The sequence below is a fragment of the Schistocerca cancellata genome, chromosome 2 (genome assembly GCF_023864275.1).
Source record: "Schistocerca cancellata isolate TAMUIC-IGC-003103 chromosome 2, iqSchCanc2.1, whole genome shotgun sequence".
Classification (NCBI taxonomy): domain Eukaryota; kingdom Metazoa; phylum Arthropoda; class Insecta; order Orthoptera; family Acrididae; genus Schistocerca; species Schistocerca cancellata.
In genome coordinates this window covers 741,083,885-741,099,574 of record NC_064627.1, presented here as the reverse complement: position 1 = coordinate 741,099,574, position 15,690 = coordinate 741,083,885, and the positions used below count along the sequence as shown (strand labels likewise).

At 37.3% G+C, this 15,690-nt stretch overlaps 1 protein-coding gene and 1 long non-coding RNA gene across 6 annotated transcripts in view; one reads left to right on the top strand and one right to left on the bottom strand.

The window, feature by feature from the left end:
- The window catches only part of LOC126162541 (diacylglycerol kinase epsilon), a 193,701-nt gene extending 186,994 nt beyond the window's left edge, over positions 1 to 6,707 (top strand). For all 5 annotated transcript variants that reach the window (XM_049919116.1, XM_049919118.1, XM_049919120.1 and 2 more), the window contains one exon: positions 6,120 to 6,707. In XM_049919116.1, coding sequence (XP_049775073.1) covers positions 6,120 to 6,245 — 126 coding nt within the window. In that variant the 3' untranslated portion in view covers positions 6,246 to 6,707. The remainder of the gene's footprint in view (positions 1 to 6,119) is intronic.
- LOC126162546 (uncharacterized) overlaps positions 1 to 15,690 on the bottom strand; it is a 47,545-nt gene that overhangs the window by 10,906 nt on the left and 20,949 nt on the right. The window contains exon 2 of the long non-coding RNA XR_007535087.1: positions 10,997 to 11,037. This is a non-coding gene — a long non-coding RNA (uncharacterized LOC126162546). The remainder of the gene's footprint in view (positions 1 to 10,996; positions 11,038 to 15,690) is intronic.

Below are 15,690 nucleotides of genomic sequence, written 5' to 3'. Positions count from 1 at the left end.
GTTTTCTCGATTCTCAGATACCATTGAGTCCATTGGTATTTGTCCTTTTTGTCCTTCCTCTCCGTGGGCTATTCCCAGCTTGACACACAAAGGATTAAAGGACCGATGACCTCATAGTTTGGTCCCTTTAACCTCATCAATCTATCCATCACATAAGTGTTTAACTGCAATAATGAGTCCTTTTTTAGAACAAATGTGACTTAATGACTTTCACATTTTTGTTCATTGTTATATTTTTATGCAAAGACATGCAATAAGGCTGGATATTTCTGACTGGCAGCATAAGTGTGTCTTTGGTCGCATAACTTGTCCCGTTACAGACACGTTTATCTTGGAAATTATGCTGTCTTGCAGCTTTTGCCATTGGCTGTGATTCTTTTGATGCCTTATCATCTCATTTACCACAGTGCATAAAATGTTGCTACTATAGCAATGACAGTCAAATTACGTACATACTAACAGTGTGATGTACAAGTGATCATTGAATTAAAAACTGATGACACTGATAGAGGGAATGCACTCACCAAACAACAGCAGCTGTAAACTGTAAGATACACAATTGCTAGCTTTTAGAACCAGGGCCTCCTTTAGCTGGGAGAACAGTGAATTATTAAAGAAAAAGAGACTGGTAGTGCTTAATTATACATGATATTTTTCTTTATCTTTAATTTTTAATTGTTAGCACACTTTCTGCAACCGTCATCTCACTTCTGCAACAAAACAGAGGCCCTGTTTATGAGAGATAACAAATTTAAATCTTTCAAAGTGTTTCATCTGCTGCTACTTTGTAAGAATATTTACTCTATCCATTATGCAAATATTTGATGTGCAGCTTATTGATAAAATCTCCACATTTTTAATATCTAATACTCCATTATGAAATATACTTCAGCATGTGATTGCGAGGGAAACAGTTGGTTTTCCTTAGTGTAATTGTATTACTATCCTTTACAGATAGCAAATTGTGCTCTAATGTGAGCTTCCTATTTTTTGTTTCATCCAACAGAAAAAGATAAATGTTCATTATTTTTACTTTCTCTCCTTTCATTTCTATTTCACTGCAAAAACAGTACCTTTACATCCAACAGAATTTGACAAATCTTCATACCTTCTACGTTGCCTCATTCCACTTCTGTTTCACTGTAAGTGCTTGCAGAAGAAGAATTACAAGTTCTCCTTATGACATAGATAATTTTGTTGATCAATAGGGTGAAAGTGTCTGATATTCATTGCATGTGAATAGAATAGACATATTACGGAATCTATGAGGGTAACCCCAAAAGTAAGGTCTCCTATTTTTTATAAGTACATAGACCTGTTTATTTCTGCAATGGTTTACATTAGTTTACAGCTTGAACATTTAGCTATTTTTCGACATAATAACCATTTCTGTCGATGCATTTTTGTAGATGCTGTGGCAGTTTTTGTACACCCATGTCATACCGGCTCGCTGCCATGCTGTTCAGAAAGTTATGAACTTCTTTTTTCACCTCATTGTTGGAGCTGAATCGCTGGGACCACAATTAATACTGACAGGTACTGTGAGACTCTTAAAAAACTCAAACGGGAAATTCAGAACCGGAGAAGATGAATGTTGAGCAAGGGCTTACACATTCTCCAAAACAACACTCGCCTACACATTGCTCGGCAAACCGTTGCTCTCCTGCAACAGTTTCAATGGAACATAATCACCCACCCACCCTATAGTTTTGACTTGGCGCCCAGTTCCCTAGGTTAAAAGAACATTTGGCCAGAAAGTGATACAGCTCCAATGACGAGGTGAAAGAAGAGGTTCAAAACTTTCTAAACAGCATGGCGGCGAGCTGGTATGACCTGGGCATACAAATGCTGCCACAGCGTCTACAAAAATGCATCGACAGAAATGGTGATTATGTCAAAAAATAGCTAAATGTTCAAGCTGTAAACTAATGTAAACCATTGTAGAAGTAAACAGGTCTATGTACTTATAAAAAAAATAGGAGAACTTTTGGGATTACCCTCGTAAAGAAAGTGGAATGGAGTCCACGTGACTGTTGCTAATAAAAGGCTGAACTAAGAAAATGGATGACAACTAAAGAAGCAAAGAGTAAAGGATATTGGGTAAACTGAAAACGAAGGAAAAGATACATGTAAAAGTGAACATTCATTCAAAAGACAAAAAAACTTCATTCTTTTTATGTTCTTTTCCACGACTGATAGTTCTGGTCATAAGGTGAAGATGAGCTAAGCCTCTTAATGATCATTTCTGTTTCATTGTGCACTTTGAGTGTCATTACATAAGTGAGTGCATGTATTACAGGCTTTTTTTTCAGATAGATTATAAAAAATTTTCAAGATCTTTGTGTTCCTAAATGTTCATGGAATTTTGAAAGTAATACCTTGACACCGAACAATCAGTTTAATAAGCCACAGCTGCAAAATACTAACACGAATTCTTTACAGACGAATGGAAAAACTAGTAGAAGCCGACCTCGGGGAAGATCAGTTTGGATTCCGTAGAAATACTGGAACACGTGAGGCAATACTGACCTTACGACTTATCTTAGAAGAAAGATTAAGGAAAGGCAAACCTACGTTTCTAGCATTTGTAGACTTAGAGAAAGCTTTTGACAATGTTGACTGGAATACTCTCTTTCAAATTCTAAAGGTGGCAGGGGTAAAATACAGGGAGCGAAAGGCTATTTACAATTTGTACAGAAACCAGATGGCAGTTATAAGAGTCAAGGGACATGAAAGGGAAGCAGTGGTTGGGAAGGGAGTGAGACAGGGTTGTAGCCTCTCCCTGATGTTATTCAATCTGTATATTGAGCAAGCAGTAAAGGAAACAAAAGAAAAATTCGGAGTAGGTATTAAAATCCATGGAGAAGAAATAAAAACCTTGAGGTTTGCCGATGACATTGTAATTCTGTCAGAGACAGCAAAGGACCTGGAAGAGCAGTTGAACGAAATGGACAGTGTCTTGAAAGGAGGATATAAGATGAACATCAACAAAAGCAAAATGAGGATAATGGAATGTAGTCGAATTAAGTCGGGTGATGCTGAGGGAATTAGATTAGGAAATGAGACACTTAAAGTAGTAAAGGAGTTTTGCTATTTGGGGAGCAAAATAACTGATGATGGTCGAAGTAGAGAGGATATAAAATGTAGACTGGCAATGGCAAGGAAAGCGTTTCTGAAGAAGAGAAATTTGTTAACATTGAGTATAGATTTAAGTCTCAGGAAGTCATTTCTGAAAGTATTTGTATGGAGTGTAGCCATGTATGGAAGTGAAACATGGACGGTAAATAGTTTGGACAAGAAGAGAATAGAAGCTTTCGAAATGTGGTGCTACAGAAGAATGCTGAAGATTAGATGGGTAGATCACATAACTAATGAGGAAGTATTGAATAGGATTGGGGAGAAGAGAAGTTTGTGGCACAACTTGACCAGAAGAAGGGATCAGTTGGTAGGACATGTTCTGAGGCATCAAGGGATCACAAATTTAGCGTTGGAGGGCAGTGTGGAGGGTAAAAATCGTAGGGTGAGACCAAGAGATGAATACACTAAGCAGATTCAGAAGGATGTAGGTTGCAGTAGGTACTGGGAGATGAAGAGGCTTGCACAGGATAGAGTAGCATGGAGAGCTGCATCAAACCAGTCTCAGGACTGAAGACCACAACAACAACAACAACCTTGACACAAAAGAAGTGAGATTGCTCTCATTATGAAGAACTATTTCTCACTGTTGCTAGTGCAGGACTCTTCTCAACTTACACAGTCTTTTTACACTACGACAGATTTAATCCAAATAAGTCAGAGGAGTGCCAGTGAATGAGCGATTTACCACAAATGTATTCCCGTATCATACCAGAAATAAAAACTGATGGAGCTTCTGCACAGCTTCACAGAAAATGACATGCAGAGCTGCACAGAATAAAGGATATGGATTTCATAAATTTAGAGGTTAATATTTTCAGTATGCCATAAGCTGCTAAGTAATAATCTGGTTACTATGACATTTAGTTTCATTCTGTACTGATCATCATCTGGTTGACTATGTATAGGCAAAAGAATATTTTGGATGTGTATATATTGACTAACAATATTAGATTCTATTACAAGAGTGAAAAATTCTAGGAAGCAAACAATAAACACAAATGATGAAAGGCAGGCAGTTAGCTGTAGCTGAATGATGCTTACCACATAAAAACATATAACACCACAGAGGCACTACTAAGCTTTCAAGGTACCACTCATTTTCTTGTTAAAGTACATAACTCACAACCACAGAAACACACCCAAATGCAAATGTCACTGGGGTCAGGTGTGGGTATGTTCATTCACCTGTGTGTATGTGTTTGTGTGTGTGTGTGTGTGTGTGTGTGTGTGTGTGTGTGTGTACTTTAACTATGAGGTTAGTTTGAAAAGTTCTCAGAATGAAATAGAAGAAACGACATACCTCAGTAAAACTTTTTTATTTTGCAATGTAGTCTCCCTGTACACAATGCATTTGGTCGAGCAATGCTCCATCTTGATCCCATATCGAAAATTAACTTCTCCCAGGCTTGCAAGATACCCATCAACTTTGCCTGTCGGTTCTTCATTTGAAGAGAATCTGAGGAAAATTTTGAGCTTGGGGAAGAGATTGAAGTGTGGAAGAGCCAAATCGGGCAAACAAGGCGAATGTGGCAACAATTCGTATTTTACTTCATGTATTTTTGCCATGGCAACAACACTTGTGTGTGGGTCCACATTTTCTCGGTGAAAGATGACTTTCCTCCTTTGTATCTTGTATCATGTATCTTGTTCTGTAGTTGGTCCAGAAGGTTAGCATGGTATTGTCCTGTAATTGTTTGACTAGTGGGAAGATAATCTAGCAGTAGAATTCCTTTCGTATCCCAGAAAATTGGTGCCATTACCTTTCTGGCTGACTTTATTGCTTTTGCTTTCTTTGGTGGTGGTGAATCAGCACGTTTCCACTGCTTTGGCTGTCATTTTTTCTCTGGGGTAGTAGTGGTCCCAAGTTTAGTCAGTGATCATAAACAAATGCAAAAAACCTTGTTGGTTTCTCTAAAAATGGGGCAAATATTGTTCAGACATTTCCATTCTGATACATTTCTGATCCTGTGTTAAGTGTTGTGGCACCCATTTAGCAGATAATTTTCTCATATATCCAACTCCTCTCCTAAAATGTGATACACCCATTCAGATGAGATCTTTACAGCGTCAGCAGTTTCTTGCACTTTCAGTCAGCAATCCTCCATGACCATTTTATGCACTTGTGCAATAATTTATGAGATAGTGGTACATCTTGACTGACCACTACACAGATCATTAACTAAGCTGTCCTGACCAAATTTGAATTTGTTTGTCAACTGGCGACTGTTGAATGTGAAGTAGCACAGAGCCCCCCTCCCCTGCACACACCAGTGGATCCTGAAAATTAGCATGAATTTCCTTTGCTTTCATACTGTTCTTTATGAAGCACTTAATCATTGCTTGACTCCTAATTTTTTTCCATCTTCACAAATCACTACATGGAAACAACAACAGAGAAATGTCAGCACCAAAGATCTCTACCCAGAGCACTGACATGTCACGTTTACTCATAAATGATGACCTATTATTACAGAGGAACCTTGTTGCAATAGCACTGACATCTGGTGGTGAGTCTGTGAACTTCTCAAATTGCCCTCATAGAATAAAAGTGATAGCTGAAAAGTTGTAAAATTTATGTGCTGTTACATCGTTTCTAAGCGCTGCACATCTGTCATTTACAGATAAGTGGCTCCCTCTTCGTATTTTTGTTTGTAACCATTCATGTTATTATGTTTAAGAATGTCAGCTTACTAATAACATCTTACTTTCCATCTTTCTTCATAAATTATGGACATGATAATTATTTAGATATATGTTTGTGTACCAAATGACACTTCCACAGTATTCAACTATTTCATAGAGTGCACATTTTTTGTTGCAGTCTTAATAGGAGCTAATGTAATCAAGTAAGTTTTTGAACATTCATAACAAATTGACAAATAAAAAATTATATTTCAGCCATAATTTCCACTTCTCCCTTTTTTTGTCTATCAGGAAAGTAAACTGTAACAACATTTCAGTTCCATAAATATATTTTGCAGATAACTTTGAAATCACCTGCACCTATCCAGGTAGATGGTGAGCCATGGTTGCAGAAAACTTCAGAAATAAACATACATTTTCATAATCAGGCCACTGTTCTTAAATTGAAGGAATCGGTTGATTAAGTATTATTTCAGGACCATTGATTGTGTTCTTTTATTATGCTATATGTTCCAAAATATTTTGTTTAATTTTATGTGATTTTAATAATTTAATTTTTACAACATTTATTTTTTATTGGTTACAAAGAAGTTTCAGAACTGTTTTGCTTTTATTGTTACACATTGCTTTTGTATTTGATATGTTTGTATTTTGTATTCATCTTAAATGCCTGTAACAACAAAATAATATTACTAAGATGTGCCTTGCCATAATTATCTGCTGTAGCATTGCTTGTACATGTCTTATAGTCATGCAAATGAGAATCCATGTAAATGTTTAACTAGTAAGCTGCAAGATATTCAGGGATTTATGACAAATCATCTGCCAGTACCAACACTAACTGGTAAGGGTGATACTTTAACAGATATATGATTATTATGAATTCCACTTATGAAGAAAATAAAACCTTTACAGACATACATAAATTTTCTTTTATTGAAATGTTTTCAATTTTTCCTATTCCACCTTGTTTTGAAATGTTAATGTATTGATAATGAAGTAATTGTATGGACTTAAAAAAAAGTTTTCTTTTGTAACCTACATTGTATTCTGAGTACAAGTGACTCATTGTGTGTTCTACCATTATCTCCTGTTGGGATTTGTGATATTGTGCAGTAATCACATCACTCCAATGGTGCAGCATCTGTGGTCTGATTTTTCAGACTTGCTGGATTGCTGAGTAAGGTGGCGCAGTGGTTAGCACACTGGACTCGCATTCAGGACAATGACAGCTCAAACCCATGTCTGGTCATCCTGGTTTAGGTTTTCCATGATTTCCCTAAATCACTTCTTGTAAATTCCGGGATGGTTCTTGTGAAAGGGCATGGCTGACTTTGTCCTCCATCCTTCCCCAATCCGATGGGACCGATGACCTTGCTGTTTGGTCCCTCCCTTGAATCACCAACTAACTTACTTAATGCATTCCAAAAATTTAAATCTATTGAACAGCATTAGTACAGTGTGCAAATGATGCCTCACTGTGACAGAGTGTTTAGAAAGATCACAGACAGATTTCTGATGAGCATGAAAGAAAGGGAAAAAAACCAGTAGTATGTTGATTCACAGTGCTGTGATCAAGACCATGCCATGATTCTGATGGAAATTTTTTAAAAAAGTTGCTCATCAGAATCGAAGTATCGGTTTTTATGTGTATGGCATTAGCCATAACAGGCTGTGCATGTGATGTTTATAACATCAGGAAACTGATAGAACAGTCCTAAAGCTGTCTATTTACATGTATTGGATTACAAAGCTGATATACAGGGTGATTATAATTAAAGTTAAACTTTTAAACCACTGTAGAAATAACACCACAGGTCAGAATGACGTCAAACTGCAATGGAATGTTATCAGACGAGGGGGAAAAAGTATGACAGAAGAAAAATAAGTAGTTACAAGAGGTAGCAATAGATGGCACTGTAAGCATCATAAATTAATAGAGTTGACTACAAATGACAAATGAATCATACAACAGTGCCTAAGGTGTCCGTTTGACATTAAAGAAACTGTACTACTGAGTTTGCATGGCTGTACAGGTATGATACTGTTAGTTACATAAGCCCATCCACCACCGCAAAGTCATATCACCTTAAATGGGAAAAACTGGTTTTGAATTTTCCTGAGGCCAAAAACCGCTTAAAAGGATCACTCACATTTGTTTTTAATTGTCCTGAGGCCAAAAACCACATCAAAAGCTTCACTCAGAATCAAATCGGATTATTAATTTCTGTTGGACTGGCACAAAACATGTTCAATATGCTGTCCACTTTCTGCAATAAGTTGAAATCGAGAAACGGCATATTCCACAACTGATCGAAGTGTTTCCTGGGTCACTTTCAGAATGTGTTGCACAGTGCCTACCTTCAGTGCAGCTAACTTTGCAATCAGAACACTGAACAGAACACTTTCAGATAGCCCCACAGCCAGAAGTCACACGGATGAAGATCAGGTGATTGGGACGGCCAAGATGTAGGGAAATGGCGGCTGATAATTCTAGCATTCCTGAAATGGCACTTCACCAGCTGCTTAAATGGATTTGCAATGTGCAGAGGTGCACCATCTTGCATAAAAATGATCCCATCCACACATCCACCCTGTTGGAGAGCTGGAATGACGTGGTGATGCAAAAGACACTCATAGCATATACCAGTGACAGTACAGGTAACAAGACCTTTCTCTTTGAAAAAATATGATCCTATGATAAATGATGCCACAAACCCGCACCACACAACGGCCTTTTCAGGATGAAGTGGTACTGGTTGATTTGCGTGTGGATTTTCTATTGCCCAAATTCGACAATTCTGTGTATTGACATATCCTGTCAGATGGAAATGGGCTTCCTCTGTCCACAAAATCTTCATGGCCAATCATTGTCCACTTACATGCAAGCAAGAAATATTAAAGCGAAGGTCTCACTTGCTGGCAAGCCAAGAGGAAGCGACCCGCGCACTAGGGTATTGTTGAATGGATAGCAAAGAAGGATGTTTCATAGGATTTTACGCACTGTGCTCACGGGTATGTCCAATGTTCGGGCAATTCTCCGTGCTCTAAATGTTTTCACACCACTACTTGTCTCCTCCTGCATTGCTGTGGCCACTGCTTCCACTGATGTCAAATCAATTTGTTTCCTCCCTCTACCAGGTTGCACACCAAAAGAACCTTACTTTTCCAATTTTTGAATTTTTTTTTTTCAAGACCCATGGCAGTCATTGGACCAATGCCTTTTTTCAAACCCTTCAGTGTTTGGTGCTTCTGCAGAGTGATGTGTGCACAGTCATCATTCTTGTTATACAGCTTTACAAGCAGAGCGTGATCCTGCATTGAGACAATTATGGCGAACTTCGCAGAAGCGAAAGGAGGAAAATCCGTGTACCCAGCATGTTTATGCCAACTTCAATATGTTGTGCGCTTGACAGTTGTTTTCATTTGCGTAGTCTGACACGTACAGCTCAATCTATCAATCAGTTTTCACACTTTGACATCATTCTGACCAGTGGCAGTATTTCTACAGTGTTTTGAAAGTTTAGCTTTAATTATAATCACCTTGTATATTAAACTATGTCCAAACATTTAGCTGCTGGAGTGAAAAGTTAATCCATCACTTCAGGCTAGAAAACAAATACCAGAAAAATTTAAGCATCTGTAATCTTCTGCCAGGAAAGAAACCATAAAGCCAATCAACGCAAAATGTGATTCAGCTGTACAACAATAAAATTGCAACACTAGAAAAAGGAGGGCTGCTGTAGACAGAGTGACAGAAAAATCAGACCATTTGGCAATAGCAGCGTAAAAAGTGGGCCAGGGTATGGCATCAGACAGAAGTAGTGGGCCATTGATCGAGGAATTGCAAGATATCCAACACTCACTCTGTATTTATCTATGCCCTCTGTGCTAAGGATTACTTACATTACAACACAGGTTAAGGACCTGACTGAATGTTTGTATTGCAGTGACAGCATTTGATACCAACAAATATAAGGCACAGAGGCTATAAAAGTTTTACAAATGCACTTAAAGGGGCTCAGTATCTACCATTCAGGTTTAACCAAGAATGTAAGAGCAGTTTCACCTACAAGTTTTTTTTAATCACTCATATTCATCTTTTGCAAACTGAAATGATAACTTCACATATTTTAAAATGAAGATAAAAACTGTGTTATTACTTTTGATGAGCATATAGTCTTAAGTGCTCAAGGAGACTGCTTTGATGTTTGTCTCTTGTGGCAAGTAACAGGTAGATGAGTGCAGTTGTAATCTGAAGGTGCAGAGTTCAAAGATATATGTTTCCATTTTTTGTTGTTGTTTGTATAAATTCACCAGAAAGAAAAAGCTCATTAATCAAATTATGAAATTGATTATGAGAGTAATGAAATAGCTGGCCTTACAGCATATAGGCTTTCTTTGATATGGCATTGAGAATTTTTCTTGGCTCAGATTTTTTGTGATGTTGCAATATTTTATCTGGGAGTTAAGTAGAATCAGTTCAATGGAGACTGGTAGTGACATGTTTCCAGTTCAGTGGAAGTAATTTGGAACTTCATGTAATGTAATTATGTTTTTACAGAAATGAGAGTAGGACATGTGTGGTACTATTTTCATATTCATCTCATGGGCCAAGGCAAGGCCGGTGACCCTTTACAAAATTATTTCCGTAATACTTGAGTGTTGGAGTTCATCTGAGTCTGCTGATAAATTTTTCCTTGTGTAGTGAGTCTGCATAACTTATCGTGCCTGGACTGTGTTTATGCTCATCACCACAACCACAAGTTGTGATGGTAAGAAATTGTGTATGATGCATATTACGAGTTCTTTTGTCATTTGTGGACAAATAAACATAGAAAAACTAACAGATGCAATAAACCTCCTTTGGTTCCTAAATGTTTAATCTATTCCATTCCCATAACATCTAAAACTGTTGCTTTAGCATCTTTCACGTTCTTAATGGCTTTATCAAGTACTTGCATGGTGATTCCAGTTTGGAGTTGCTAGTACTGATATCAATTTGTCATTCTCTGATATTATGTTTATGTGACCCACCATTTTTCAGCAATGCAAGAGGTGATGAGCAGTAGTATGAGGAGACAGGTTAATGTTCCCAGCACGTCTCAAAGGTGTTATTGTACCTTTACAATAGCCTCCAAGTGTTCTGATTGGTTTAAGACATGTTGAACACTATATGAGTTTGGGTTCAAATGAAACAATTTTGTTTACATACCATTAAGCATTTCAGCAACATCTCTCTGTCAGAGGGTTTAACTGAAACAGAGAACAATATTTATGTAACACATCATTAGACTACATCCAGGAACATAATTTATTTTCCATCCACATACTGGGGACTAATTGTCTGTATCATTGCCATGGCGAGGTCTTAGTCTGCTACTGACAAAATTAAGTTGTCTGCCTACTTAATGATTTGTTCAGTGCCACTCAACATTTACTGTATTCACAATTTTTTTTTAATATTGTTGGCTGAAGTAGAAAAATGGTGGTATTAACAAGTGTGTAATTCTGGAATTTCATAAATTTTGCACCTTTGGAACTAAGATACACTGAATAAAGGATATGATAAGGTCTATGATGCAGAGTTTTTCTTGAGATCTCCTCACTATTTTCAGTCTGGCAATTTAAAGAAGAGGAAAAACATAGACGCCAAATAATAGTCTTCCATCGAGCACTGAATCCACAACTTACATACACATTGCTTCAGACTGCAATCACATTACCACTATGATAGTGAGCCAATGCTGTGTTCCATGCTCTGTCATTACTATAGTGATAACTAAATTTGTAATTTGTGATGTTAAAGACAAGAGATGTTTTATTTTTTCTGTAGAATGACCTTCCTGTACTCAAAACCATAAATGCGATAATCCAATTCATGTCTTACATGAAAATCACAAAGGTTATTTAAGGGAATTGGAATGCCCTATCCTAACAATGTAAAAATCAGTGACTTGGCTTCCCTGTATTTCAAGAATCACTGTAGACATTTAAATGAAACTTTTGCAGGACATTAAACTGTATGTTCTGAGTCTACTGAACTACAGTAATAGCACTTCAGTCACTGCTTTTGGAAATACAATTTTGTAATTACACAGTTAAAATTTTGTGTAATTTTTGTACATTATCCTAAGTAATTTTAATTATGCATAACATTATGTTCTTCTTTTAGTTCAGTAGACTCAGGCTAAGTATGTTATTACTCCCTGAAAATTTGAATACTCTACTCGAAGTGGTTTCTGAGATTTTGGGGAAAATGCAACAGAAAATGTTAATTTTTAGGAACAGCTCTAAAGTTTCACAAGACTGTAACTCACTCAATATATGCTTAATTTTGTAGTTTTATTTGCTCAGAAGCACCCTGCACTATACTGTACATCAACCTCTTGATCTTTTTCCAAGTTTTTTCCTTCTTTTTTTCATTCTGGATTCCTTAGTGATCAATTGTGCTGCATACTCTGCATTATCAATGCGAACCTTGTCCATCCGTTCAAGTTCTCTGATGCAGTCTGCTCCAGGATTTATTCCCAAATGCTGTAGCACTTTCACAACCAATGTTGCCATCATTAAAAGTGGTAACAGCATCACTGATCCCCCACTTTAGTGTCTTCATTCCAGCAAAAACATTTTTGGTAAGCAAGTCCATATAAGATTATTGAACGACTCTTTGGGATTTTGAATCTGACCATGCAGACACTTCTTCAGTAATTCAGGTTTTTCCAGGTCTCTGTAAATAGGTTTCATGATATCCATGACCGCTGCTGGGATGGAATGTTTATGGCTATATGAACTGTTTGAGTTCTGGGCATTGCAGTAATTGCACCATGAATCAGGTCCAGGAGGGCAAAGGAAGTTTACTGGCTTTTCATCAAGTGACAGTGTGTGTAAGAATGTAGCCCATACTGTCTGCTTCATTTTCAACAAATCCTCAGTACCATTTCTAATCGTGACCCCACAATACTGCTTAGTTCATCAATCATTTTGTCTGTCAGCCTGCCTCTTATGGTTCTACCATCAGAAAATACCATTCAAATCACTGCCACTGTCCAGTAAACACTTACCATGTATACCTTGTACAGTTGCCTCTCGGCGAGGCATCTTGTTTACCTCTGGTCAGCTGTGTCCACCTGCATGCTGCTTGGCGGCTCATGTACTCAATGGCTGCTTCAATAGAACCTGCTTGCTGATTGTCTGCTGTCATACTGTGGCCATGAAACCCCAGCGCGTATTGGTTGTAGCATCTCTTCACTTTTCAGAGTTCACGAGTACTTGTTTTATTGTGGCTACGCACAATATTCCTCACCCCCAAGGGCACCATATGTAGCGGTTCTGCCTGCTTTAATTCTTCATTTGTTGTCCTCGGTGTCGATGTACTATGTTGCTACACTGGCTGAAAATTGGGGTTTATAGTTTGGACACTGACTATGGTGAATAATGTAGCCGACATATACACAGTTACGTTTCACGGTCTTTTACTTTTGCTGTTCACAGCCCCCCGATAATACACAATGATGTGGCCACTGCACTATTGTTTAACCTTCAATAAGCCTCATTAATAGTTTGCAAATGAAGATCCACATACTGCTACAATAGTTTCCTGTTGAACATCTACAAGCAGTAAAACCTAACCACAAAGTTCACAGTTCTTGAAGAATAATTAGGTACGTATGGAGCAGACACTGTCATTGGTTTAACACATGGCCTGTTGGTGTAACACTTGTTTCACTGTTGAGTTAATGCACTGTTGTCATTCTAACCAACACAGGTTCCTCATCTGAAACTCAGCCATGGACTGACTGACTCGTGACCAAGAATCGGGCCCTTATATATCATCACAATAATATGTGCTGAAACTACACATTGTTCGAAATTTAGTTTACAGAAACTGCGATTAAAACTTAACTCATTAAATTAACTGACTACATTGAAAAATTCTGTCTTTTTAACAGTTTTTTCTACCACAAGGGTTAAGCTGAAATATTTGTTTAAATAATGAAGTTAACAAATGTAGTTATGTAAACAATACTTTTGACAAAAGCGTTAATTACTTTGGAATTAATTAAGGTCTTGCTTTGCTAACATGTTTTTGAATAGAGCCAAATGAATAATTTAAGAATACTGTTAGTTGTTCCTCCAAATGTTTATAACTAGTACAGAATTTATATTTGTTTATACTTCAACAATAGAATTTAAGTTACAAAACAATTACTGATTTCACCCTATAACAAAAGATACTAACTAGAAATAGTCCAAATAAATTGGTAATTTAATTACATACATAAAACTAAGCACAAATTAATGATATAAATAAAATAGAAAAAAACATTCCACATGGGAAAAATATATTAAAAACAAAGATTCCATGACTTACCAAATGGGAAAGCGCTGGTAGACAGACACAATAAAAAACACACAAACACACGCACAGAATTTCAAGCTTTCGCAACCAACGGTTGCTTCATCAGGAAAGAGGGAAGGAGAGGGAAAGACGAAAGGATGTGGATTTTAAGGGAGAGGGTAAGGAATCATTCCAATTCTGGGAGTGGAAAGACTTACCTTGAAAGTGATCCACTCTTCTTTAACAAAATCATTACAGGTGATGAGAGTTGGTGTTGGGTACGATCCAGAAACCAAGAAAGCATCAAGACAATGGAGGACTCTCAACTCTCTCAGACCAAAGAAGTAAAACAAGTGAAGTCGAATGTGAAAACAATGATCATTGTCTTAGTTGATGTTTGTGGAGTTGTACATCGCAAATTTGTATGCCCTGGCCAGGCTGTTAACCACAGTTTTATTTGAAAGTCTTAACATGTCTGCAAGAGGTTGTGCAGAGGAAATGCTTGGATCTTTGGTGATAAGGTGACGGGTTCATTCATAACGACAGTTGCCCCACACACATGGCCTTACGAGTGACCCACTATTTGGCATCTCAGGGATGGTTTGTCATGCTCCACCCTCCGTATTCACCATACCTAGCCCCATGAATGAAAAAGATGCTAAAAGGGAAGTGATATGATGATGTGAAGGCGGTAAAAACAGCTTCACAAAGGGCAATGGACAATACCAAAGTTGAAGAGATCCAGACATGGTTAAAACAGTGGGAAAAAGACTTGACAAGTGTGTCGCATCTAATGGAGAGTACTTTGGAGATGGCTAAAGAAATCTTGTAAAAAGGTTCATGAATAAATTCTTTATAATAAAAATCCAGTCTTTTGGGTATTCCTTACTGTTTGGCACATGTGACAGTCAAAATTTGTTGGTACATAATGGTGCATCATGATGCAATGTTTTGTTTAACTAGAGCAGTGGCAGGGAATATAGTGAATCACGATTTCTACTGTTTTCATTCTTTTACCATGATGTTTGGTTTGTATTTAATGAACTATATGAAACTAAAATCCCATTATGTACACTCATTACTTGAGATGTGAACATCTGAGTTCAAACTCCCCTGTAAAGCTTTGAATTGTGGGCATAATTTATTTCTAAAAGTCTGAAACAAACTTTGTATATTACAGTTAATATTTTGTCCCAAGTAGGTGATCAAGTAAAGTTATGTTACTAATTTGATGAAACTGTCCATTCACATGAGTTTTAATGCCTGTTTATATGTGCACAAGTACTCATAACATCCTTATTCATTTGCTGTTGATCAAAGTATTCTATCATTAATTTATGTGGAAAATGTAATCACTGCTTCTAAACACTTAAGGGGTAATAACTATTGAGTGCAGCGGTACGACTTGTAATATTTTTTACACTGCACTAGTAATAACCCACCTCTGAGTGCAAGGTCACAGATGCATGCTTGTGGGGTGGCACTTGACCCAGAAGTAAACCAGTTCAAAGGCGGGAGGAATGCTAGTGTTGTAAAGATCCTGATCACCAGACTTCGTGGCAATGTCC